This window comes from Hemicordylus capensis, chromosome 13 (assembly GCF_027244095.1).
Source record: "Hemicordylus capensis ecotype Gifberg chromosome 13, rHemCap1.1.pri, whole genome shotgun sequence".
NCBI lineage: Eukaryota > Metazoa > Chordata > Lepidosauria > Squamata > Cordylidae > Hemicordylus > Hemicordylus capensis.
The window spans coordinates 1,649,203-1,676,513 of NC_069669.1; the positions used below are offsets into that span (position 1 = coordinate 1,649,203).

At 48.1% G+C, this 27,311-nt stretch overlaps 3 protein-coding genes and 1 long non-coding RNA gene across 7 annotated transcripts in view; 1 reads left to right on the forward strand and 3 right to left on the reverse strand.

Annotated features, from left to right (window-relative positions):
• The window catches only part of SYNGR3 (synaptogyrin 3), a 30,302-nt gene extending 26,788 nt beyond the window's left edge, over nucleotides 1-3,514 (reverse strand). The window contains exon 1 of the mRNA XM_053276270.1: nucleotides 3,382-3,514. Within this exon, the coding sequence (XP_053132245.1) occupies nucleotides 3,382-3,405 (24 nt within the window). The 5' untranslated portion in view covers nucleotides 3,406-3,514. The remainder of the gene's footprint in view (nucleotides 1-3,381) is intronic.
• Nucleotides 1-8,682, reverse strand: GFER (growth factor, augmenter of liver regeneration). 2 transcript variants are annotated; one of them, XM_053276271.1, is made up of 3 exons: nucleotides 8,099-8,682; nucleotides 3,382-3,590; nucleotides 1-2,762 (listed from the first exon to the last, which is right to left on the reverse strand). In XM_053276271.1, the coding sequence occupies exons 1-3, from the start codon at nucleotides 8,498-8,500 to the stop codon at nucleotides 2,600-2,602; spliced, it is 774 nt and encodes a 257-aa protein (XP_053132246.1). In that variant the 5' UTR covers nucleotides 8,501-8,682; the 3' UTR covers nucleotides 1-2,599. The 2 variants fall into 2 exon arrangements, with proteins under 2 accessions (XP_053132246.1, XP_053132247.1); XM_053276272.1 differs by lacking the exon at nucleotides 8,099-8,682 and adding an exon at nucleotides 4,757-5,078.
• Nucleotides 5,499-27,115, forward strand: NOXO1 (NADPH oxidase organizer 1). 3 transcript variants are annotated; one of them, XM_053276265.1, is made up of 9 exons: nucleotides 5,499-6,058; nucleotides 20,004-20,156; nucleotides 21,388-21,468; nucleotides 21,639-21,714; nucleotides 22,574-22,754; nucleotides 23,617-23,810; nucleotides 24,054-24,155; nucleotides 24,497-24,614; nucleotides 25,125-27,115. In XM_053276265.1, the coding sequence occupies exons 1-9, from the start codon at nucleotides 5,981-5,983 to the stop codon at nucleotides 25,774-25,776; spliced, it is 1,635 nt and encodes a 544-aa protein (XP_053132240.1). In that variant the 5' UTR covers nucleotides 5,499-5,980; the 3' UTR covers nucleotides 25,777-27,115. The 3 variants fall into 3 exon arrangements, with proteins under 3 accessions (XP_053132240.1, XP_053132242.1, XP_053132241.1); XM_053276267.1 differs by lacking the exon at nucleotides 20,004-20,156 and having other exon boundaries at nucleotides 5,503-6,212; XM_053276266.1 differs by lacking the exon at nucleotides 20,004-20,156 and having other exon boundaries at nucleotides 5,503-6,058.
• LOC128336501 (uncharacterized) lies at nucleotides 15,901-21,359 on the reverse strand. The gene is made up of 2 exons (XR_008311987.1): nucleotides 21,257-21,359; nucleotides 15,901-16,146 (listed from the first exon to the last, which is right to left on the reverse strand). It is a non-coding gene; the product is annotated as an uncharacterized LOC128336501 (long non-coding RNA).
• Nucleotides 27,116-27,311: the final 196 nt, after the last annotated feature.

Consider the following 27,311-nt stretch of genomic DNA (forward strand, 5'->3'; position numbering starts at 1 on the left):
GAGAGGAACATAAATGAAATCTTTATTGTTTGGTCATCAGGCAGGAAATAAATACATTTTGAGACACACTTTACAATTGCCTTCATCACGGACTTTCAAATTATTCAAGTTCCTTATCAATGAACAGAAATGGCCAAGAAGGAATTCTTCAGAGCGGCTCAAAATGTTCATCTAAGCCCGCAACACACCGTCCCGGTCTTCTCTTGAGCTCAGCCTTGTTTGGCTTTAGCAAAAGGCCACACAAGGTGGCCAGGTTCTGGCCTGGAGGCTGCAGATGCACCTATACAGGCACCATGAGGCCCCAGCTAGTGTGATCCCACCCCGCCATTCCCCACCAACCCTCTTACCCACCTACTGGGGGATTTTAATTTGACCCATAGATGGGGGGAGAGAAAGGTTGACAGCTCGGTGGCCACCATGCCATGCACCAGGACAAGACATGGCATTGCATTGTGCCCACAAGGTCTATGTTGTACAGCAGATGTGAACTTTGAGGATAAGATCCTAGATTGGAAACCTAAACTATAAAGGGATTTTAAAAATGGCATCTAGGGCAACATGGTGAGATACAGAGAACAGGGCCTTTCTGGTCTCTGTTATGAGCTTCTAGTCATTAACTGGATTTATAGAGGACTTACAGAGGGACCTTGGGGCAGGTGTTCCTTCCCCCTGAAAGCAGCCCTGCATGCGAAGATGTATGCAGCAGACAGTTGTATGTGCAGAGACCCTTTAGAGCATTCAAGCAAACGTATGTAGCTAGAGGGTGGCGCTTCCTCTGCCGCTCCTCGTGCCAATCCTGACCCAGGCTGGTTGGAGCAGTGGGCAGCAGTGACGTTAGCACTAAGGCAGGGGGTTGAAGGGCTGGGGGCTGGGCTCGTGGAGTGGTCTCCGGCTGAGCACAGGGGGGTCTCCTTGTACTACAGGGAATTCTGTGCTCTGGGTTGCAGTACACCAGCAGAAGGGTGGGCTTCATTTTGGCCAGAAATGGAATTCAAGTAGTTTGTGTCTAGGGGGCGATTATATGAAGAAAATAAATCTAGATAAATCAAGATATGAGTGGGTGTGGTGTTTCCATTCAAAATGGCAGAGTGCCTAATCCATTTGATGCATAACCCAAACAAGTGTGAGGTTTAAATTTCCCCCAGTTCCTCTGGATGTGTGCATCTGCCTGCAGTCCCACCGTGCACAAAGCACTCCCTAACAAGGACAAGTCTGGGGTGCACATTGTAGTCCTCCTGTAAGATGTCGACTGCAGCTTTGTAAGTATGTTTTTGTACAAACAGGACCCTGAGCAGTGCAGGATGCTTGAATTCCAGATGCACGCGCACACACCTGCCCCAAGGTTCCTCTGTAATTCCTCTATAAATCCAGTTAATGACTAGAAGCTCATAACAGAAACCAGAAAGGCCCTGTTCTCTGTGTAGGGTGGCTTTCAGGTGTTCACATGTCGATTAGCAAGGTGCAGCTTCCTCCTCCAATCTATGCGGCTTGAATGTCTGAACAGAGCTACCACGGACAACCACTGCCTCCATATGCTCAGAGCACATCCATTTCTTCTTTGAATCTCTCACTTAGGTCTTGGAATCTTTGGAGCACAATGTTCTGGTAGGCTAAAGGAAGGAACACTTGCTTGAAAAAGCAGCACAGTGAATCTTTCCAATTCTGTGGACTCATATATCCTCCATGAATTTTCCCAACCAAAATGTATTCATTTAAATCTATTACATGAGCTTCCATAAACAGGATTTCCTTCTGTTTATAGTCTGGATTATTCTTTGCAATGGCCACAGAAAGAAAAAGTAATACAATGTTTGTTGAAAACAACTGAAATGAGATACCTGGCTTCATGGACATGGATGGTGTTGCTTTCCCTGCCTCGAGCCTTTTTGCCTTCAGTGACTGAAATCCTACAATCCTACAAATCTTGTTTTAAGTATCCCATTGAAGCAACAATGCAGCCACTTCCTGGGGAGGAAGAGAAGCCTGCAGAAGTGTCAGGATGGCGCGTTTCAGAGTTGTTAAGTTACTGTGACAGTCTTTTTAAAAACACCCCAGATTGTGAGGAAGCATATTGATTCGAAGCAGGATCTGTTCATCACAGACAGACACAAGCAACTAAAACAAAGGAAAAAGGTGAAGATCAAGGTAGGGGGGCAAAGCTGTGGGAACCTAGAGATGCAAACCTGGTACCTGGAACTCTGAAATCTTTATTCAGCCTCAGGGCAGGTCCTGGAGGAGTTTGTTTTTTAAGCCAGAAAAAGCGCTGCCTGGGTTTTTGAGGCAGCATCTGCTGGTAAGTATATCGGAGGAAGAGTCTCAGACTGTTGGGGGAGGAAAACAGCCAGCAGAACCGCTTCCCATAAAATTACAGGAATTGCTGATGCTCACGTTTTCCAGAACCAGAAACCATCAAGACGGCAGGCACCTATTCACCCCCACACCCTGCCTCCATCATATCAACCCCAGCACAAACACACAGCTGTATGCTTTGGCAGAAGTCCACACTTGGCATGATTTTGTTGTTCACCATTATCATTATCATCATTAAAAAAAAAAAAAAAAAGATTCAGTGCACCCGATCCTATTCCCAGCAGGGTGCCTAATCGCAGGAGCCGTCTTTCCAGCCATCTCGCCAGCGTTCATCTACAAGGGCACAATCGAACTGAGGCTTCCCCAGTTTCTTATTCACTTCGTTGTGAAGCCGGCAAAACCACTGCGTCAGGTCACGTCTGCTGGTGGCTTTGGGTTGGTTTCCTTGTATTCTGTGCATGGGGGGAAACCAGAAAGAGTTCTGATGCATTTGGCTGCAGATGTGTGAGCACTGGAAGATATTCCCCTGAGGGGATGGAGCCGCTCTGGGAAGAACATCTTGGTTCCAAATTCCCTCCCTGGCAGCATCTCCAGATGAGGCTAAGAGAGCTTCCTGCCTGTAACCTTGGAGAAGCTGCTGCCAGTCTGTGAAGACAATACTGAGCTCACAGGACTTCAGAAAACCTGCAGAATGTGGCATAAGTGAGCTTCCTGATAACTTTTGGGAAGAGCAGCTCTCATGGATGAAGATAGGCTTGAACAGACATGGGCGTGTTCACCAAGAACTCAAATGGGAAGTGAGCAAGATTTCCAGGGAAAAGAGGGTGGAGTTTCAGTGCCTTGCAAGGCTGCATACCCTACCCCTTTACAAGGAAAATTGAAATGAGTTTTATAAAAGTATAAACTACACATTAAAAAATGCTATACATAATATAATATATAATATGCATAACTACATATTTAGACAGGCCAAAGACGTAAGTGTTTTGCTTGATGCTAAATTCAGGTTACCATACTGCCAAATTTCAATTATTTATATATTCTGTAGGCATGCTCAATAAACAGACTCACCTTTCTCTCAGTTCCTCTGCACATTCCGGACAAGGGAAAACCTTGGAAAATAAGTGGATGAATTGCACCATTTCTTGCTGCTGAATTTTACTGGGTCGTTCTGGGTAATAGGCTGCCATGGTGTGAAGAAAAGACCACGAGTTTCTCCCCAGTTGTTCTCTGTCGAGAGGGCAATCAGGACGCTCTTCGATCTCCTTCGTGTCCGTTGCCTGGGTTGGAAAATGCATGCTCATGAGCAAGCCATAAAGAAAGCAGGAAAACAGCATACACCTCTATAGGAAGCACATAAATTTCAATATTCAGAGGGTGTAAGCTACCCTCATCCTGATAACTAACAATCCAAATGTTTAGTCAAACCTGGCTGGATCCCTTCCTGGAGCACCAAACTTGTTCAAATGCTGGCTTTCGAGCCAGTTTAACAGGCGGGCGGTGTGTGTTGGTGGGTGCCTTTAAAGAACAGGAAAGGCGCTTCTTACCTGTTCGCCCCCTCCCCCTGCCGGTGCTTGAGTTTGAAAGAGATGAGAGGGGGTCTACTGCATTCCTTCCTGCAGCCCCAATTGGCATTGGCACTAGGGTTGCCAACATTAGGGACACAAGATTGGCGGGGGGGCGGGGGAAGAGAAGACTAGCTGGGAGGTGTATGCAGTGGTAATCAAGAGCCTGAGTATCATTGACATCTATGTAATTGAGTTATATGCTACTGAATAAATGAGGGACAAATGCTGTCCCTATAGGAACCAACATTTCATCCCAGAAATGAGGGCCATCCTGCATAACGAGGGACAGTTGGCAACCCTAATTTGTACGCACATGGCCAGGGCGCACGTGCGCCGGCCATTTGCGTGGTATGCTGTACATTGCACAGTGGTGGCACCAGAAAACAGAGAAAGAGAGAGAGAGAGATTTATGGAAAGTGTACTTATGGGTGGACAAGCTGTGTCCCCCATATTAGCTTTCTGAAACAGAGATGGGGCGGTGTGGCCAGAGCCACTTCCCGGGGGAATGCTTGCCCACCCACACCCCGCTCTGGAGCGGACCCTTGGGAGTTTCAGCCCAGCACCAGCAGCGCCCTTCCAACTCCCTCCTTTCCCAAGAGAGCCCACTCCCCACATCAGCGGCAGGCAACCTTGCCTCTCCAGCTGTTATTGAACTACGACTCCCATCAGCCCCTGCCACAACGAATTGTGGCTGGGGATGATGGGAGTTGTAGTCTAGCCAGTGGGCGCGCCAAGGCTGCCTACTCCTGCCCTGTGGACAGCCACGCGACAGGCCTGGTGGCCCCGCAGGGTGCCGGTGCCGCCCCCGAGCTCCCCGGCCGGCCCCCGCGGCTCGCCCTCCCTCCCGCTGCGGGGCCAGCGGCGGAGCCCTCCCTCACCGAGGCCGCCTGCTTCTTCTGGTCCCGTATCCAGCTCCGGAAATCGACGCAGGCGCGGCAGGGGGGCTGCTTCTTGGCGGGGTGGGGCGCGGGCTCCCCCTCCGCCGGCTGCCCGGGCGCGGGGAAAGGGAAGGGGAAAGCGGGCGCCGGCCGGCCCGTGCTGGGACTGGGCGCCGCCATCTTGGAGCGCGCAAAGCATGCTGGGGCGGCGGAGGGCGGCCGGCCTGGCGGCGAGGACGGAGGACCAGAGGGTGGCCGGTCGCCATGGCAACGCCCGCCGAGCATCCTCTGCTGGGGATGCTCTAGGCTAGGCGAAGCTGGTGGTCCCCGCCGCAAAGGGGCGACCCGCCTTTGGCGCTGGGATGTTTTTGTTGCTTCCACGAGAGAACAGCAACAAATGCAAACGCCAAAGGAGGGTAATCATCACGCCTTCCTTGGGGCCAGCTGGAAAAAGAACCAGCGTGGCTACCCACCTACCACTTCCGAATACAACGCATGTTACATACATATTACATATTAAATACTGTTACCCGTGAATCTAAGCATTTCATATTGATCTATACGTATTGATCCTAGGGTATATAGTTAGTGGAGAACTGAGCTCTTGCTACACCATTTGGATGGTAGCTGAAGAGAGCAAGAGTCCCCTCCATCTTGTATTCCTGAATGTATGTCAGTGGGAAAGAATCTGCTTAGTACGCTTCGGTTCTCATACTCTGTGCCTTGCAGACCTTGTAACTTGCAACATAGTATGTATTCTCTATGCCTTGCTTTGTTCTGGCCTACTGGTCAGGAGAGGTGATGATGCTGGTATCTGAACTGCCTCCTAGAGGCTGCATAAGCACTCCTTTAACAATGGTAGTATTGTAAGCCTGTTGGCCTAATATGGAGTTGTACTGCCGGACCACCTGGCTGGCTTGTTGTGAATGATGATGTATTGAGACGTATCAATTGTTGTATAAAAGCTTTGGACGGACACCATCTTAGGTCCATCTTGTCTTTGGGAGCTATCCCCTAGATGGCCACTTTGTTATTCTGCAGAATTCAATCAAGTTTTTTTTAACTATAAAGTTTTCTCCTCCTTGGTATGTACAAAACTGGCTATCATCTACCAAGTAGATAGTCACCCTCAAGAAGCTACTAAGGGGGGTGGGAGTTGATTTGTTGATTTGCTCCACTTCCTTGCGGTGACTATGTGCTGCTATTATTGCGGAACTCTGACTGATGGGTACTGTGGGGGAGATCAGAAGATGCCTACATCCTGTGCCAATCATCTTACTGTCCTACCCAAGGCATCTACCTGTAAGTCTGCACCTTTCTCCAACTTGAAGGTTCTTTTGTGCTCTACAGACATTATTTGAGACTTCCTAGGCCTGTTCTGGATGTGAGAAAACTGGCTAGCAAAAGTTTTATCTGTTAATTTCCTGAGCACCTATACTTGTTCTATGATGTGAATGTAAGTATGCCTGATTCCAAAATGATACTGTTTATCATTGCCATTGCTTTCCATGAGCTAATAATCCATTAATCACCGGAAGCCCTTGACTCCACAAAGCTCTCTGCATAATCATTCCTGGAATTGGAATGTCAGACCCAGAAAGGAGTGTGGCAGGTACTTCAGGTGAAATGGAATTGGCTTGGAACGCGGCTGTACATGCTATTGATGTTGTGTATGCATTCTTGACAATTTTGGGACTGATTATGATTGAAAGAATGTATGATGGTTTATGTATTAATGATAGGTTTGATACTTGCCTTATGCAGTGTACTGGAAAATGTTATCAGCAAGATTCAGAGAACCAGCAGAGGGTTTTATCTATTATAGACAGAACAAAACCAAAGCCCATACTTATGTGGTTTGGATAAAAGAGTTAACCCATGGTTAGTATGGGTCCTGAAATCAGGCTTTCCAGTTTCAGATTCTTAGATAAACACCCCAGGACACCCACGTAGGGAAGTTCTACCTAAATTGCCTATCTCAGGAGATAGACTTGGTATGGTAAAGATTCCTGGATATGTGATTGGTGGAGCGGTGTTGGTCATGCTTGTTACTGTATGCTGTTGTATTTTGATTTCCATAATGATGTCTATGGGTAATACAAGGAGCATGCCAAAGCCAAGGCCTGAGGTAGCTCAATATCTTCATGAGTGTAATAGTGAGGCTTGAAAAAGGAGCATGTGGTTGCACTTTTTGGCCTCAAGGGGGAATGTTACCCGTGAATCTAAGCATTTCATATTGATCTATATGTATTGATCCTAGGGTATATAGTTAATGGAGAACTGAGCTCTTGCTACACCATTTGGATGGTAGCTGGCTGGCTTGTTGTGAATGATGATGTATTCAGATGTATCAATTGTTGTATAAAAGCTTTGGACAGACACCATCTTAGGTCCGTCTTGTCTTTGGGAGCTATCCCCTTCACGGCCACTTTGTTATTCTGCAGAATTCAATAAAGTTTCAATAAAGTTTCTTTGAACTATAAAGTTTTCTCCTCCTTGGTATGTACAAAATTGGCTATTGTCTACCAAGTAGATAGTCACCCCTTGGTTAACAATACCACGCATATTTATATACCGCTTTTTAACCAGTTCCCAAAGCCATTTACCTAGCTATAAATAGATAAATGAAATGGCTCCCTGACCCCAAAGGGCTCACGATCTAGAAAATACATATGATGGACCCCAGCAACAGCCACTGGAGGGATGCTGTGCTGGGGATGGAGAGGGCCAGTGGCTCTCCCCCTGCTAAATTAAGAGAATCGCCACTTTTAATATAATAGATCCTGGCACCTCTTACTGTGTCTTGCAGCTCTGTGTTGGATCAGTTATAACACTAGTAATTACCTCTAATTCCAGTTTACTATATGCTTATGTAATTATAACATGACAAACCTAATTAGCAAGTGAAGTCTCCTTACTAATGCTGTAAGCCGCAGTCTGTTGACTGTGGAAGAGATCCGTTAAAATGGATGCACTCCGTTTGTACGGAGGCACTCTTCTGCCTGCAAGTCATCATGGGATGGGGTGAAAGGGCTGAGCATGGGATTGGTGGAGGGGCTTAATGATATTAAAATATCTTCGCAATCATATTGTGCTTTATCTGGTCTCTGCTAACTTCTGAGGTGTTACAGACTGGACTGACTAGTCACAAAGAACAAAGCCTTATTGTGCACAGTTATAACTCATCCCGTCATCTAATGGAAGATGTCCTTCCAGAAAAGGTTTTATGCTCCTAAGCAACCAAACCTGCATCCTGCACAAAAGGAATCTGAGTTTGGCTCCTCTGCAGAATAGAACAAACAGTTAATTTATACCTCTGGTAGTCTCTGGTCTGGTCCTTACCACATTTTTTGTTTTCTTTTGCTTCTTCCGGTGCTTGTGACGCCTGTAGACTTTCTTCTCAACTAGGCTACTAATGGCAGGCATCGCTGAAGAGGCTCTTGCTTTCTGTCGAAGACGCATCTTGTGCCTGGAGCATCTCCTGAGATTAGTGGGTTTTGTCTTGCTCCTGGTGAAGTAGGGCGAGCTACGAGGCGATGTGCATTCCAGGGGAGGTGGGCAAGGGTCAGGAAGGGTAGGGCACCATTTCCTTTCTAGGATATTCTTGTTAATCCAGTAGAACACCATCATCACATGGTTAGTTTTCTTCACACCATTGTCTTCTGCCAAAGGCTTAGCCTTCGATATGTGGACCATGATGGAGAGATTTTTGAAGAGTGGGTGATTAAGATCTAAAATGGGCATCCACCGTGGGGAAACAACATCTACGGTGATGTTGGGTGTTCCCCTTAAGCAATGTCAAATACAAGCAAATATTAACTCTGGTCCTGGGATGTTCATGGAACCAGTAACGATCTAAATTATATGTGGCCTTTGAACAGTCCCCAGCACCTCACTGCTGTTACTGGTCTGTGGCAGCCCAGTGGCATCATGACCTCCATGGTGAGATGGGTTGCTTTATCACAATGGGCCTTTTGAGGCTGAATAAACAGTTTGTGAGCATGGACAGGAGGTTATCTCCATTCAGTCACAGACCCTCAGGCATTAATGTGTGACTTGCCTGGTACTGGTTGTTATGGGCTGATGGCCAGTCAGTTCATTGGTTAGGGCAGGGGTTCTCAAATGTGGGTCCCCAGTTTTTGTTGGACTACAGGTCCCCTTATCCCCAGCCACAATGGTTGAAGGCCATTTATTGCTGCTGGGGATGATGGGAGTTGTAGTCCTGCAACAGCTAGGGAGTCTCAAGTTAGCCACCCCTGCCTTAGTCAAAGGTAAGCAACATCTGCCTTCCCTTTTCTTGCACTCAACTCAGCTCTCTAGCCCTTGAATGCTGCCTTCCAACCAACGTCAATTCTGTTTCTGTCCCAATCAGGGGTGTATCTACAGGAGAGGAGACCCGTGTTTGCCCCTCTCTCTGGTGGCCCCTTGGAGAGAGGGAGATCATGAAGAAAATAGGGAGGAGAGGAGCTGGGGGCCCCTCCAGAGCTGGGCCCCCCGGGTTCTTTGAACCCATCCGCTCAATTATAGCTTCACCCTTGGTCCCAACTCCAGCATGGCTGCCATAGCTTATGAGATCAGGGAATGTTTCCCTGTTGCTTAACCACAGAGCTCGTGTCTCTCTGACATCATCATCCCATGACAGCTGGCTCACTTGTCATGGTTATGGTGCAATCAGCTCCCACCTCTCCTCCGTTAGTTGCCAGGCCCTGTCCTGGAACTTCCAGTTGCATTCCGAAGGCAGAATGTTTGCTCCTGTCATTTATAGAGGGCCATTTAAACATGACTGTTAGAGACTTACATATGGATTCCATGTATTGACCACATTTCTACACTGGTACTCAAAGCAGTTTACAATGACGTTGAATCTAAACATTAGAAGGCAGCTGAGAATGCAATTCCCAGACATGACTTAACTAGTCCAGCAACAACACACAGAGGGCATAAGTAGCAACAAATACCTTTTCTCCTTGAAATGCCTTTTCTGTTGATCACTTAGAGACGGCAGCTGCTGTTGAGATTATTGTTGTTGTTGAACATGTTTATACCCCGTCCCTTCAGTGCACTACTGCTCAGGGTGGCTTGAAACATTAATAAAATAGATACAGTCTAGAATAAGACACAATATAGAATAAAAGATTCATAAGTGCTGGTAACTGCCTTTAATACATAGTGCTGGTAATTACCTTTAAAGCCATAAACGGGTTAGAAGCAGGTTACCTGGGAGAGCGCCTCCTTCTGCATGATCGCCACCACACATTAAGATCCGTCTCCGTATGCCACCAGCTCATCTGGCGATGACTCTGAAGCTAACCTTCTCTGGAGTTGCTGCTAGGCTGTGGACTGCACTCCCTATAGACATTCGTGGTGTAACATCTTTGCCAGCTTTCAAAAGAGCCCTTAGGACAAATGTTTTAGCCAGGCTTTTCGTAATCTCGCAACGTTTTCATTTTTTTGTTTTGTTTTTATTCTGTTTGTTTTTGTGAACCCTCTAGAGCTTTTAGAGTCAGGTGGTATGTCAATTAAATTACATAAATAAAATAATAAATAAAGAAGGCCACAAAGTTAAAAGGCCAGGCTAGAGAGGAGAGCTGGTCTGGTGGTAGCAAGCAGGACTGGTCCCCTTAGCTAAGCAGGGTCTGCCCTGGTTGCATATGAATGGGAGACTTGATGTGTGAGCACTGCAAGATATTCCCCTCAGGGGATGAAGCCGCTCTGGGAAGAGCAGAAGGTTTCAAGTTCCCTCCCTGGCAGCATCTCCAAGCTAGGGCTGAGAGAGATTCCTGCCTGCAACCTTGGAGAAGCCGCTGCCAGTCTGTGAAGACAATACTGAGCTAGATAGACCAACGGTCTGACTCTGTATATGGCAGCTTCCTATGTTCCTATGTAAAACCACAATTAAAATAGCAGGTTTTATAAACTGAAATTAAACATTATCAATTAAAGGCTAAACACTTAAAAAAAAAAAAAAGCACCCTACCAGATAAAAGCAAAGGATAAGATATTAAAAAGCGTCTCTAAAAAGATGTGTCTCCTGATGTTTCTTAAAAACACTAAGTGGAGGGGGGGGAAGCATGGCGGAACCCTTCCAGGAGGCTGTTCCAAAGTCGAGGGGCCATAACTGAAAAGGCCCTGCTTCTAGGCTCTAGATAAGAGAGCAGGCGTGACCACCCTGAGGATCTCCAACTGTTGTTGGACTACAACAAATTACTGTTAGGGAGGATGTGAGTTGTAGTTCAACAGTAGGTGGAGCGCCTCAGGTTCATCACTCCTGCCCTAGACCTAGAGAGAAGAATTCTGGTGCTTTCCTTCCATTCATTTCTCAGTGCAATTAGCCTCTGGAGAGACACTCTATAAACTTGGTGATTATAGCTCAGTGTCAACTTTAGGCAATTCTGGTGAGGATGGAGATGGCTTTTTTTATTATAACCAGCAGCTTCCACACCTCTTAAAATGCCCCTTCTTATCTTTACTGGTTAAGAGAACATAGTTGAAAAATGTCACAGGACTCGGGCAATCTGTGTGGTTCATTTCCCCTTTGGATTTGTTTAAAGAACAGCTTTGGAAACAAACAAGGACTTCTTGGGTGTGCACATAACAAGTATCATAGGACTTGCAAGCTGAATTTATGAGATTATTTGTGGGAACTTGCAAAAGACCAAGCTCATGGCTAAGCTAGGCACGATGTGGGAGATCCATTAACAACATCTTGTGTTTCTTCTTCTTTGTTACATGTTAATAGCAGGACGGTGGGGGGATCAGAGCAGCAGTGCAACAGGAGAGGTTCTTTTTAAGATGATGTACCTCCCAGCCTTACCTGGAGATACCAGGGATTGAACCTGGGACCTAGATGCTCTTCCACTGAGCTACGGCCAGGTCCCATCCCCTAAGGGGAATATCTTACAGCTCTCACATGTAGTCTCCCATCCAAGTGCAAACCAAGGCAGACTCTGCTTAGCAAAAGGGACAATTCATGCTTGCTACCACAAGAATGAGAATGATCTGCAAGCTCTAGTAATGAAAGTCAAGGAGCACAGTGAAAAAATGGGATGGCAACTAAATGTAAAGAAGACTAAACTAATGTCAACGGGTACAGCAACCAGTCTCAGAATTGACAATGAAGACACCGAAGTGGTGGATAGCTTCTGCCTTTTAGGATCGACCATCAACATTCAAGGATCCAGCAGTCAAGAAATACGCCTCAGACTAGCACTTGGTAGGGTTGCAATGAAGGCCTTGGAAAGGATATTTAGATACCTACAAAGATTAGAATCGTTCGGACCATGGTTTTTCCTGTGACACTCTGTGGATGTGAAAGCTGGACTTTGAAGAAGCAGGAGAGAAAAAGCATTGACGCTTTTGAGCTTTGGTGCTGGAGAAGACTTTTGAGGAGACCATGGACAGCCAGGAAACAAACAAATGGATCCTAGAACAAATCAATCCAAGATTTTCACTCGAGGCACAAATGACCAGGCTCAAACTCTCATACTTCGGACACATTATGCGAAGACCCAGTTCCCTTGAGAAGTCCATAAAGCTGGGGAAAGTGAAAGGAAAGAGAAGAGGACGACCAGCAGCATGGTAGATGGACTCAATGACGACAGCAACGAATGCACCACTGAGAAACCTTCAAGGCCAAGCTGAAGACAGATCATCCTGGAGAGAATCTATCTATGTGGTCGCTAATTGTCAACACTGACTTGACGGCACTTAAGCAAGCAAGCAAGCAAGCAAGCAAGCAAGCAATCAGCACAAGACCAGCTATCTCCCCTTTTGTCCCTCTTGTTAGAATAATATTATTCTATTCATCACAGCATATCCCCCTTTGAACTGCATGGACCAGAAAAGTGTAATTGGAAGAGGCCTGCTGTGAAGACCAGGCAGGGAGGGACAGACTGATGAAATGCCCCCCCGTTGAGCTTCCTGATGCTATGGAGATCTGTCAACCCTCTCAATGCATCAGGAGCATCCAGAGAGCATGAGGGCGGTTTGCCCAGCGAGGGCACATGAGCCTGCTAACGAACATGAGAATTGCCCTGCTAGATCTAGCTAAGAGTCCATCTAGCCTTGCACGGCACCCTGTTTCCAACAGTGGCCATCCAGGTCAGGGGCGTAGCAAAGTTGGAGAGGGCCCTGGTACAAAAAGTGAAGACGGGCACCTCACTGCCCGCCCCCGCCAAATGTACACCTCCCCCTCCCTATAACTTTGCATGCCCTTTCTCTCCCTTCTGTGCAAATAATATCACACACACCCCATGCATGCAACACTTTCACATCTGCATTTCCCTGGCTCAGAACCATTTTAAAAACATATACACCTGGGCTTCAAGCCACGATGAGTCCCCCAATCAGGAGCCAGCAGCATACCTGTGAGTTAGGCAGGGGAAAGCAAAGAGTGAGCGGTTGCCCAAGTCCAGAGTAGCCACCATCCCACTCCCTCGGGGGCTCAGGGACATTTGTCCTCTCTTGTTGCCGAGGGCTTTCGGGAAGCCCTCAGGAAGAGCACGAAGGCAACAGCCCCCTGTGGGGTTGCCCCTTAGCAACTGGGATTTCGGTACAGTGCCCCTCAACCTGGGGGTTCCATTCAGCTATCAGGGCTATTGTCCAGGGTAGGCTATAGACCATGTACAAAGAAATGGTAGCACAGCCAGCGAAGCCCTTGAGGGTCCCAGGGAACCTCAAAGCGAGAGGGGGTCATTAACTCAAACATCGGTTCACGAAATTATAGAGTGAGGCTGGGCTGCTCAGCGGAGTGAGGCGAGAGCCTTTGGCGAACGGCTGGCCACAGATTAAGGGCCTTTGAGCCAGGGCCTGCCAGACACGGGATTCTGTCCTCTTCAATCAAGGCCTTGCTCTCCGGTTTGCATCATGTACTTTTAGAGCAACCCCACCACTCAGCGAGGCTATTCTCACGACCCCTGGGAAGTGGGCGAAGGGAAAACCACCCGGCTCGCAGGCAAACCCCAGTGGCTCCGTGGCTGGCGGCTAGACTGCCTAAATACGCCTCCCCTAAAACGAGGTGAGTGGAGCGAGCGCTCTGCTGCCCCCATTTTGGTGATCGCGTGTTGCTGCTGCGCGGCTCCATGCCACGGCGACACACGAGTAGACCCCCAGCTGAGAGGCTACAACGAGCCTCCTGGTGTCAGGGAGTGGGTCCCCCCAGAATGCCCCACACACTGGCTTGGAGGGCAGCCCTTCCCTCTCAACATCCCCACAGGCAGTGGGGGGCTGGCTGTGGTGACACAGCGGAGAGGGAAAGGCTCTCTGGACGTGCCCAGACACATGCGGCGCATTCTTCTGCACAGACTGTATACTTCAGGACTGCGTCCCGGCTGTGCAGGGGCCGCCCTCCCATGAGGCAAGCAGAGACGGTCACCTCAGGCGTGGGCAGAAGGAAGGGGGCTTGGGCAGCGGGCGCTAGTCGGTCACCCCAGGCGCCATTCCTCAGGCCTCCTTGCCACTCTCTGCCACTCCTTTCCCTCGTCAGAGTGGGTTACATGGTTCATGGTTCATTTCCCTCCCCCCAGCCTGCAGAGGCTTCTTTTCCAAGGTTACCGGCAGGACAAAAGGAGGAGAGCTGGTCTTGTAGTAGCAAGCATGACAAGTCCCCTTAGCTAAGCAGGGTCCACCCTGGTTGCACATGGATGGGAGACTAGAAGTGTGAGCACTGAAAATATATTCCCCTTAGCAGGGGATGGAGCCGCTCTGGGAAGAGCATTAGAAGGTTCCAAGTTCCCTCCCTGGCTGGCAGCATCTCCAAGGTAGGGCTGGGAGAGGCAGTCCTGCCTGCAACCTTGGAGAAGCCGCTGCCAGTCTGGGCAGACAATACTGAGCTAGATGGACCAATGGCCTGACTCAGTATATGGCAGCAGCTTCCTATGGTCCTATGACTCTCTCTCAGCCCTATCTGGAGATGCTGCCAGGGGCTGTGCTTGGGGGCTTTGGCATGGAGCAATGGCCCCTTCTCTTAAGGGGAATCTCTCACAAGGCTTACATCCAGCTGCAAACCAGGCCCAGCTGTGCCTGACCAAGGGCCAGCCTTCAAGCAGCTGGGCTCTCGTTAACAGTGGGCAAGGGAGAGAGAGGCTGCCGGTAACCAGGGGCAGCTCCGTCTCGTTTGGCGTCCTCCTGGTTCATTCTGACGAGCCACCACTGGAGCAAACCCTCTCCCATTAACAGATGGCAAAGGCGAGTGCTAACCATTGGCTGCCATGGGTGAGGATGCTCTTGGACAGTTCGTGCCTAGGAAATCAGGCATGGATTGTTATAAGTTCTTAGTCAGAACGGTGTTTTCACAAGGAAATAAGATAAGGGCCATCTTACCGGAAAAGGGGGAAACGGTGTGTTGACGTACAAGATATGCCAAGACTGAAGCGTAGTGCAGGGTGTGGCCAGAGCGAGGTTCAGCACAAGTCAACACAACGAGTAGCAGGTGTAAGGAACAAGGGCCAGAAAAAGAAGGTGAAAGGTCAGGGGCTGTTTCGTGAGTCAGCAGCAGAGAGGAGAATTTCCAGGTAGCAAACTAGCTTGGATGGCTTTGAAAGGGGCTGAGACAAATTCATGGAGGACAGGTCTAGCTATGGCTACTAGTCTGGTGGCTATAGGCCACCTGCAGCCTCAGAGGCAAGATGCCTCTCAATACCGGTTGCAGGGGAGTAACAGCAGGAGAGAGAGGGCATGCACAGACCTCTTGCCTGTGGGCTCCTCAGAGGCATCTGGTGGGCCACTGTGGGAAACAGGAACCTGCACTAGATTGGTCTTGGGCCTGATCCAGCAGGGCTGTTCGTATGTTCAAACTGTCACTTCCTGCAAAGCTCTGTGCACAGGAAGAAGCTTCACCGGGGGCATGCCTGTTTCCTGCAAATGAAAGTGACTCTCAAGGAGACCTCTGCTACACCCCCTCCTGAGTGATAACTTTCTGCTGCCCAGGGCTCTGTGGTTGCCAAGAGTTGATACCAACTCAACAGCACACTTTTAATGCAGTAGGGACCACTTTATCACATGCATGATCCTAGGTTGGTAGGAATATGAAATATAAATATAAATATAAAGACATACATACATACACACACACACACACTTGCAGATAAGGCCCGTCATTGTTTAAGCCAAGTCATTTTGCATGGATTATACCATCAGAAATCAAATATATGGAACAGAACTTTTTTATTAACGTGCTTGCCAAAAGGAAGTAAAACAACAGTTTGACATTTGTAGGATGTCAGCCATAAACACTATTAATTTACTTGAAAAATTACCATATATATGTTAAGTTTGAAGTTTGATCATCAAGTTTGAAGATCTTTCTCAGATGCAACCTGAAAAGATCTTCTGCTTCTCTCGGGCATGATGTTGTTTTTGAATTACTGATCTGATTATTGAGTGTTAAACATCTGTTGAGAACAATCGCTGTTAAAAATCTGCTGGTTATGTTCAGAATTTATTTTTAAAAAGACAAAGAAAACAAATCAAACCTTTCCCCCTGAATATCCCCTGCATATTTTGGTGCAAAATGTAGTTCATGATCCAGCTAATCTCAGTGGTAGGATTGTTTGTGCAAAATTTTGTATCTGTAGGTAATCTGGAAGTATGACTTTATTTGGCCACAATTTGTTATGGGGCAGCTAACAAAGTTGTTTAATTATTATGTCTTGTTTACACAGTCAGACAGGTGTTATTGACTGGTTTGTTTTATCCAGACATCGAGTCCTTCCCAAGGACCTGGGAAGGCTGAATTTTATTATCAATTTTGTTACTGTTATTATGGATATCGTCACAAAATATTATTATTTTAAAGTAAAGTTTATAAACTTTATAACTTTATAAACAGTACCGTTGCTTTTTGTAATTGGCTGATGGTGATTTCTCTGGCCCCTATGGTGTTGAGGTGCTCTTCAAGGTCTTTTGGAATTGCACCTAGGGCACCAATTACTACTGGGATTATTTTGGTCTTCTTCTGCCACAGCCTTTCAATTATTATTATTAATATTATTATTTGCACAAACTAACAAACACATTCTTCAAAATGAAAATTATAATAGATGGGCATAGAGAAGCCTGGTCCAAGACATTTTGGTGCCTGAGGCAGAGCACCAAATGCTCGGCCCCCTTCCGCACGCACACCAATCCCCTGCCCCCTTCTTCGTGGCTGGTTGCTGCAGTTGTGGCTGGGGGTGATGGGAATTGTATTCCAACCACAGCTGGAGAGCCTCATTAATTCTTCTAATATTGCATGAACCCACAAGGACAGAGCTCTAGGAGGCAATGTTGTGGGACAGCTCTGGGCCCCCTAAACTGGCAAAGGACAGTGCCACATTGCACCTCAAACATTCTCACATTGCATGGAGCGTCTGACTGAGCGGGTCAGGGGTAGTGTGGTGGGAGAAGCCTCATATCTGTGGCATTCCTCCCAGGTGAAGGCTGTCTTTCCCGAGAGGACCGCTGGCATTCTGCAGCCAGCTCTGCAAGAAGCCGTGAAGAACTAACATGCGATCTTCTACTTGACAAAGAGGCCTTTTTGACGAGCGAAATCCTGCCCTCTCTCTGACTCACTCTTTGCCCAGCCAAGAATTCTTATTACTTCTGTACTTTCCTGCAACCGATCGATCCACCATTTCCTTGTAGTACAATGATTAACTTCCGTCTGCTCAAGGCCCATCTGAAGGATGTCACCTTTTGGAAATCCCAAAGGTATGCCGTGCATATTCACCCATTATGTGGTGATCCGGGAATGGGTTTCTTGTCCTGTACCACCCCCAGGTTCGTTTAAAAATCCTCCGCCAGAGCGGTCACCAGTCTCCCATGAGACAAAACCTCACTTCAAAATCTTCCTTGTAATCCCCACTGCAACAGCCGCAACCTTCTTAATTCCCATCATCCCTACAACCTTCCCTTTAAGCAGAAGCTTGGGGTGGCATTCATGCACTCTGACACGTGGAGCATTGTGGCTGTGTCAGCCTGTGCGTGAGAGAACAAAGTAGGTGGCCAGAAACACTGACAATGTGGCCTGCATATACAAGACTGGCCTCTTGTATATTTGTCCATAAACCCAATGACACAAAGACATCATGCTGTACGAGTGTGCAGATGTCTGTACACTCGTCCATGTGTTGGCATGAGTGAGTGTACCTGTGTTCATTTTAAAAGTGAAATTGGATACAGGCCCTTCAAATGCACGATACAGACAGGAAGTTAACTTCTCTACCTGCGTTCAACAGAACATGTGAATGACTGCACCTCTGTACAGATCTGTACCTGTGTATACTGTACACTCATTGTACAAATGTTGAACATAATGCATGAATGGGCCTTTTGTTTGGGGTAAATACAGGCATAACCTGTATACCGGCTACATACCGGTATAACCTGTATTTAGGTTTAACTTCTATTGTATTTACTTTCTGTTTAACTTGTATTTAACTTCTATCTTTTAAGGCATCACCTTAAATTCAGAGATGCCTACTATTTGGGTAAATACAGTACTAAATAACTAAATAGTTGCTGATGTTTCTGCTGCATGGCTACTAACTGGGGTGTTAATTAGTCTTTCCCCTGCTATTTTATTTTCTGCTGGTCTGGGAGCTCTGTGTTTGGAACGCCATAACATGCAGTTATTTTCCCCCAAACTGCTGCAGCCATCTCGTCTGCCTCCCCAGTTTGGATCAGGGCCACAGGGGTGTGTGTTGTTCTCTGTCCCTAAATTGATTCCCTGAAGCAGTTCTTAGCCTTCCAGGCACTGTCAAGGCTAGGAGGAAGTCCTGGGAATGCTTCCACAGAAGCTTGAAATATCAGTAGAGATAAGGAGCCTGCAAAGTTTGGATACAATTTGACAAGTGGATTTCCTGGATTAATCCTGTCAAAACATTGCTTGTGGTTTCCTTTATCAGGTGTGTGTTTGGAGGTGCTGATGCATGAAATTCAGCAAACATGTGTGAGGTGTGAACCTGTGAGCTGAACTCATTCAGTAGGGGGGCATCCAGAGAAAACCAGTTATGAGGAAGTCCTGTTGAAATTCATGGGACTTCAGCTGCCACCTGATTTCAACAGTGTGTTGTCAGGATTACCTGTCTTTGAATGTGGCCAGGAGTTTTTCCAAATGGTGATTCACTCCTGCTTTGCTCCCCTTAGGGTAGTGGGGAGTCCACATGGAATATGAGAATTGGAATATGCTCCCTGTCGAAATAAGAGCATCTCCGACACACCTGTTTTCACAGGCTTTTAACTGACACGGATAACTTGATTTTATTTGATGAGATTGTTTTTATTGTGTGTTGTGGAGTTTTAACTGTTTTTACTCTTTTATATTGTGTTTTAAATTTTGTACATCGCCTAGGGATGTACATATCAGGCAGTATAAAAATATGATAGACAGACAGATAGATATGAGGGAGAGATTTACAGCAACTTCAATACAGCAGCAGCAAGGTGATGTTCATACAGCCAGCAACTGTATTCAGCATTTTTCTTGACAATAAGTGTTTAATGAGCAGTATATGCATCCAAAAATGAAAAATGAAAAATAATTGCACTTTGGGAGGAGACCTGGTCTTGTGGTAGCAAGCATAACTTGTCTCCTTTGCTAAGCAGGGTCCACCCTGGTTGCATATGAATGGGAGACTACGTGCATGAGCAATGCATACTTTAGGGGATAGAGCCACTCTGGGAAGAACACCTGTCTGCTTGCATGCGTGCAGAAAGTTCCAAGCTCTCTCCCTAGCAGCATCTCCCAGATAGGGCTGAGAGAGACTCCTGCCTGCAGCCTTGGAGAAGCCACTGCCAGTCTGTGTGGACAATACTGAGCTAGACGGACCAAGGGTCTGACTCAGAATATGGCAGCTTCCTATGTTGCTGCTAGAGTGTTGGAAACGGTTGTGCCCATGTTGGAATAAATGGCTGCTTATCTAGACGCTTTGTGAAAGGGGAGAGAGATGCAAGGCTGTAGCCACAAGGGAGCCTGCAGGGGTGGGTGGGTCATCAGATGCTCCCCCCACTCACCCTGCCACACAAGCAGGCAGGTGTTCTTCCCAGAGCAGCTCCATCCCCTAAAGGGGATATCTCACAGTGCTCATGCATGTTGTCTCCCATTCATATGCATCCAGGGTAGACCCTGCTTAGCAATTGTGATTCACCATCTCCTGGCAGAGCATTGCAGGAGGATTGCCAGACCTTGACTTCTGGGTGGAGAAGGAAGCCGAGGGCAAGGCATGGGCTGGGGAAAGCCAAGCTCCTCCTCCTCCCCTACTCTAAATAGCTAACCTGCAGGAGGCAGGTGCCTTGGAGACGAGAGGCAGGAGTCCACCTGCAAGCAAGCACAAGGAACAGCCCTTGTCCAGGGAAGATGAGCAGCGACAGGTTCCCCGTGGAAGTGAAAGCTGTGGGCTTGCTGAAGCATGGGAAGGAGAAGGTATTTCGGCTGCACTCCTCCTCGGGCTCCTCTGGCACTCATTTGATGGCTGCGGTTGGGAACTTTTGGGAATGCCTGCCTTTCTTGGGGCTCTCTGTGTAGATCAGTTATCACAAAAGACTTTGAAATACTATCCAAAATAGTTGCAGCCCATCAGGGGACTTGAATTTAACCTGAAAGACTGTGTCCTCCATTCTTTTGGGAGTTCAGGGAGTAAAAGGACAAAGGCAAAATTGGCGAGTGTCTTTTGAGCTTCTGTGTGAGCCACGAACGCGGCTCCCCTCGAAGTTTCTGGGCTGTTTCCCTCCAGGATTCCTGCTAGAACAACAGAGCTGTAGGTTTGTGTGGGTCAGTGTAGAACGGAAGCTGATTTCATCTACAACTGACCTGCCCTATGTCTCCTCTGAAGTCAGGGTGCTAATCCGTCAGGATTTAATCAGCTAGACTGGGCTTCATCCTTCATTTGCCTGGCTGTTTGCAGTGCATGAAAAGTCAGAAGGCAAACTTCCAACCTTCTCTTTCTTTTAACTCTAGAGCTGAGTGCACAAAAGAGTGCCTCCAGTTTCAAACTGAGAAAGACGTGGGCCTTGGCTAGCAGACGTATGGAAAACAGTATCCCAACCTTGAGTCCCCAGATGATGCTGGACTACAACTCCCATCATCCATTCCCCAGCCTCAACGGCCTTTGGCAGGTGTTTCAATAGCCTTCAGCCATTGTGACTGAGGATGATGGGAACTGTAGTTCAACCACATCTGGGGTCCCAAAGCTGGAACTCTCTGGTCTTCAATGACTTTCAGCAGTTCTCTAGGATCTCAGACAGAGAAAGGTCTTTCCCAGCACTACCTGGAGATGTTGCAGGGATTGAATTGGGACTCTCCACAGGCAAAGCAGGGGCTCTCCCACTGAGTGTGAAAGACCGCCCCCCCCAGGTGTAGAAGTACAAGGGATATTTTGGAACACCTCCTCCTCCCTGAGAAAAATTGCATTTGGGAAGCTTCCCAAGGTAGCTTCTTTTGAGATGCAAGTATTGGGCAATATTGCACACCAGATCTGGTCATAGCTTGGGAGACTTGCGAAGGAGAATTCAATCAGGTCTTACCTTAATTGCGGCTGTACTGAGCCAAATGTGCCTGATTGCATTCCGTCTCTCTCGTAAGATCTCAGCCTCTGCAGGGCTGAGCTAATACAGGGTCCTGCTTTTAACTGGCACTCCATTCAAACCTTTTGCAGATCTACATGCTGTCGGTGTCCTGGTCAGATCAAAACAATGTTCTCATCTACAGGACCTTGAAAGAGTTTAAGAAACTCCACGTAAGTTTGCTTAAAATGAAAAACTGGTTTATTTATTTTTTTGCGGGGAGGACACATTAATGTGAGATTAGAGGTGGCTTTTCCAGTTTGCATGCAATCATTTCTCTTCCCGGCTGAGAAGAGAAAGGGGAGTGTGAATAATTTCTTTCTTGCTTTTGCCCATCACTTAGAAAGAGTTGAAGAGAAAATTCCCCATTGAGAGTGGTCTCCTGAAGAGGTCTGACCGGACCATCCCAAAGTTACGAGGTAAAATGTGGAGGTGGGAGGAGACCTAATTAATGGGATTAAGATGAAATTGGTTGCTTGATTCCCCTGCTGCTCTCATGAAGACGACAAAACAGTATTGGGTCTCCCTGAATCTAAGATGAGGTTTTTCCAAGTTCTTGCTATTAGAAATTGGGGGACTGTCTTCATTTCAGGGTCCTCTTCTATTTGATAAATATGGGTATAACCTGTATTTGACCTCTGTTTTTTTTTACGGTGGAGAGCATCTTAAATTCAGCATTGTCTGCTATTCAGAGGAGTCCCTGCCCCAAGGAGTATACAATTTCAGGTGAAAATAACAAAGGGAAGAGAGGGTAACAAGGCAACAGAACAGCAGGGATGATGGGAGTTGTAGGAGCCATCTTATTGACGTATTATTTATTTGTCTATGTAAACCACTTAGAGAACTTTGGTTGAAGGGTGGTGTATAAATATCTGTAGTAGTAGTTTAATGACAGCACGTAAAACTGCAAGTAAAAATTCAAGCCAGGGATGATGGGAGTTGTAGGCCAACATCTGCAGGAGGGGCGAAGTGGAGCAGCCCTGCTCTAGATCCTACAGGCCTGATGTCTGCCCACCTCGGCCCTGAGACTCTGCAGAGCAAGGGCTAAGCAACGTTGGCTCTCCAGCTGTCGTGGAACTACAACTCCCATCATCCTCAGTCACAGTTTATGAGATGATGGGAGTTGTGGTTAAACAACAGCTGGCGGGCCAAGGTTGCCCACCCCTGCTTTAGAGCTAGCCAGTCCCCCACAAGTTGCAGTCCGTGACCCCCGGGATCTGCCAAAGAGGAGCATTGCTTGGAAGCTCTCCGTTTTTCTTCCCAACGGTCCCTTCACAGATCCTAAATGGGTGCTGCGGAAGAACCAGGATCTGAACAGGTCTATGAAGAGGCTGCAGTTGCTGGAGACCTATTGCTGGGAACTGCTGAAGGCAGAGGCCAAGATCTCCCAGGGAGAAGATGTGATTCACTTCTTTGAAGCACAGAGCCAAGATCTGGACCCCTCTTTCCCAGAAAACAGGTGCCAAAATTTAAGGAAGTGGATGCTCCAGAGGGCTGGGGAATTGCGCGTCCTAGGCTTGCTTTCCAGGCCCACCATTTTGCATCTTGATCTAGCCAGTGGACCTCTGGTGCCTACTGAAAAGCAAAGCCAGACCTGCAAACGTGAAGCCTGCCATCCGCCAGCCCGATATAATCTAAGGCTGCATGCCTGTCGGCTTAGGAATGTTTTTCCGGTGGCGGGAATGGAGAAATTAAGCGGATGATCACACTTGTGGGATTAGAAAGATAATGAAGTGTTGCAGAGATGGGCACCTTGTGGTATATACGGGAAGAATCCCTGTAGCAAAATGTGTTGGTTTTACTGGCCTGCTTTACTGTTTTAGTAATTGGTGCTTTATTATTGGCTCATTTGTTTTAATTTTTCTCCCTTTTATTGCATTTTGCTTTGTTTGTAAGCCACTGTGATTCTTTTTGGTAGAAAAGCAGGAGAGAAATATTAGGGACATAGGAAGCTGCCTTATCCTGAGTCAGACCCTTGGTCCATCTAGCTCAGTCTTGTCTGCACAGACTGGCAGCGGCTTCTCCAAGGTTGCAGGCAGGAGTCCCTCTCAGCCCTACCTTGGAGATGCCGGGGAGGGAACTTGGGACCTTCTGCATCCAAGCAGGCAGGCGCTCTTCCCAGAGTGGCCCCATCCCCTAAGGGGCATAGCTTCTGGTGCTCACACATGTAGTCTCCCATTCAAATGCAAACCAGGGCAGACCCTGCTTAGCAACGGGACAATTCAGGCTGGCTACCACCAGGCCAGCTCTCCTCCCACACTCAGCTACGCAACTCCAAACTGAATCCCGCTTTGGCTTGGTCTCCTCCCGTCCCACTGCAGCGTCATCATTTTGCCTTCTGCGGCAGGAGAGAGGAAGAAAGAGGCAGCCGGGCCTCCCAGCCCCACCATCACGCAGCCCCTCATCTCACAGAGCTACAGGTGCATGGAGGCCTTCGAGACCAAAGACACCCAGAACAGGCCCTTCCGAGCCGCCAAGGAGGAGATGCTGGAGGTGCTGATGAAAGACACGACCGGTAGGGGTCACGGAGACGCCGTTGCCATCCACAGCCCTTCCAGGGGACCCTCGGGGCTCCCATCTGGATGGGCCACAAGAGGGTTGCTCTGGCCCAGAGCTGGCTTCCGGGATCAGCAGGGGTCCCTTGGCAGTTGCCCGGCACCGGCTGTGGACTCTCTACGCTCCTGCTGCATCACTCTGGGAGAAGCAGGCGTGGCGCCGGGCGGAGAGAGCATGCTCTTCTTTTCCTTTTTTTTGGCAGGGTGGTGGTTGGTAGAAAACGACGGGAAGCAAATTGCCTGGTTCCCAGCCCCGTACCTGGAGATCGAAGCAGCAGCTGCCTGTGGGGGCAGCAACGACGAAGGTAATTCTGGACCTCCCCGAGTGACTCCCGTTTATTTATGCATTAATTATTATTATTATTATTAATTCAATTTCTATACCACCCTTCCAAAAATGCCTCAGGGTGGTTTACACAGAGAAATAATAAACACATAAGATGGCTCCCTGTCCCCAAAGGGCTCACAATCTAAAAAGAAACCTAAGATAGACACCAGCCACAGTCACTGGAAGGACGCTGTGCTGGGGGTGGATCAGGCCAGTTGCTCTCCCCCTGCTAAATAAAAGAGCATCACCACGTTAACAGGTGCCCCCTTGCCAAGTTAGCAGGCCGTTACATTTCTTGCGGACCCATTTTCCTTCCAGGGCTGCTGTACTGCACCACACGAGCCTACGAGGCTAAGAAGCCAGATGAGCTCTCCGTGAATGTTGGGGCCGTGGTGGAAGTGCTGGAGAAGTCGGACGACGGCTGGTGGCTCGTCTGGTAAGGCAGGGCTGGGTGGGCGGCAGGGAGTGCAGGGGGCGCTGGCCAGTTTCCAGAGGGCTGTCTGGAGCAGAGGGGAGAGCTGGTCTGGTGGGAGCCAGCAGGACTGGTCCCCTGAGTCAGGCATTTCTCCCTTGTGCCAGGACCTCAGCTCCCTCAACGGGGGCAAAGAATAGAGCTGCAAGGCGTGAGACCACATGCTTGTGGTTTTAACTGAGCTTTCTTTTAGTTAATTTCTATTAACTTTATATGGTTTTTGTAGTGTACCTGTTTTACTGATGTTGTGAGCTGCCCTGAGAAGTAGGGCCCTGAGGGGTACGGCATAAATATTTTAAATAAAACAACCCAAATAAACCTTGGAGAGCAACTACCAGTCAGAGCAGACATTGTGGAACCAGATAGAGAAATGGTCTGACGCAGTAAGAAGCAGCTCCTGATGGCCCTAAGCCCTCCCCAGGTGGCTGCTCTTGCCGTGACGTGAAAAACAGGCTTGGATTTCTTGTCCTCCAGGTACAACAGGAATGCTGGCTACGTCCCCTCCATGTTCCTCCAGCCATACAGGAACCCACACAGCAGATTCCTGGCTCTTGCGAAGGACCACCTCTTTCTCTCCACCCCTAACCTGTCTGAAGCCCCCAGCCCTGCAAGCCAGGGAGGCCACGAAAGGGATGCGCTGCAAGCGTGTCCACCAAACGATACGTGGGAAAGGCAGGACACGCCACCGAGCCGAATCAGATCCCAGTCTCTGGCGGGGGATCTGGCCGCAGCCAGTTCTGGTCTGGCAATCGGGGCCGAGAGATCATCCGACCACTCAGGTAACAGCAGCAAACAGGGGTCTTCCTGGCCCCAGAAGCTCAAGGTCAAGAGAATGGGGCACACGCTTCTCACAGAGAGCTTCCAACACAACTTGGGAAGTCAAGTCAGCCTCTCATCCTCCCTGGAGAGCAAGAAGCGGAGTGACTCCGGCTTCGAATCGTCTTTGGACTGCTTGGAGAACCTGCCTTGCTCCTCAGATTTGGAGCCTGCCCTGGGTGGCCCCAGGGTGCCCCCACGACCCTTGCCCCACGAGATCCTCCAGAGGTGCACCACCATCACCAAGAGGGCTATGCAAGGGGCGCTGCCCAGGTCTGACCTCCCAGCTTGCACTCGTGGCTCTCCTTAAAAGGGGATCACAGAACAAGTGGGGTGCAGAAAAGGTGGCTTCCATCTCCTTGGCTTCGCAAACCAGGGGTGGAGAAAAATACGCACGAGAAAGCCAACAAAATACTGCCACTTGTGCACGTTTAGAACTCAAGAGGCGGAAGAAAGGCTAGTGCAAGCAGACGGGCACATTTCTCTAGGTAGGGAAGGGTCAGCCTGAAGTGCCTAGACGGGAGAGATTCTCCTTGCAGGCATCTTTGGACTGAGAGACACTCTTCAGAGAGAATCATTCTGCTCTTTACATAGAAACACCTTGATATCAAAAGCATCATCTATGTGATTCTTCAGGTGACCGGTGGGGATGGGTTTCTCATACTCGGGAGCTGATAGACAAGACTGGAGGAAGAATTTTCCTCCACAGCAGGGGCAGGCCACCTTGCCTCTCCAGACGTTGTTGAACTACAACTCCCGTGTGCAAGGCAGGGCAGCATGGGCTGCCAGAGAGAATCCTGTCTCATTATTGGAGGGCTGGCACAGGGGACTCCTTGCTCTCCTTCTGCCTAGCATGTCACCCTTGTTCGAAAAACCTGATACCCAAATATCTGCATCCTGCAGCACGGCTATTTCTTGATGTCATCTTTGTAGGCCGTTTCATTGCACATAAAAGAAAAATCCAACAAAATACCATCAAAGGCAAACGTTTTGACATAAAAATGCCATTATCAAGGCTTCTTATATAGCAAAAGCTGAAACCCTCACAGCCACCTGAAGCTGATAAAAAGACACAGGGGAGATGAGAGGAGAAACCTTCCCGAGCTCAGCACTAATAAGGAGGGCCACCATTTTTTGATGGCCTAAGTGGAACAGAAATAGGTGTTTAACAATAACTAATTAGTGGGTGGTGAGTTTATTTAGTCCATGTTAGCTGGCTGAACCCACACGGAACATCCTGGCTATCTGTCCAGAATCCATGGGATGGAGGAAGTGATGCCCATGGCCCCCACTCCTTCCCCAAGTAACAACTGAATCTCTCTGCTTGGCTTGCAAATTCCCTAGAAGGGAACTGCCTCATATGTTTGAGTCAGCCAAAGGCCTGCACAGAGTTGTCTTGGGTCGGACACTTCGCTCTAACTCTGTTTTTCTTCTGCAATGTGGAAATACATTAAATTGTAATAAAGGGCCTCCATCACCCTGAAGGAGGCTCATTTTCTAATATCAGTGCAGTATGTCAATGCTGTTCTTGCCGTATATGTATGTGAATCAAATGAGTTAATATATTTAAATGTATCGTGTTCACGGAAGGCACTTTGGCTAAGAGATGTGCCTTTAAATAAACTTTTCATTCAGACTCGGTAGCAGAACTGCGGCATTCCGGGCTTTGTTTCTACTGGACTGAGGGAGTGGGAGAGCCCAGCAGTTTAGATTTTTATTTATTTATTGAAAGGAACTGACCAGGGATTCTCAAAACCTAGGTCCCCGGATGATGTTGTACTACAGCTCCCATCATCCTTTGCCACAATGGCTACACACTACCTGGGGACCCCAGTCTGAGAATCC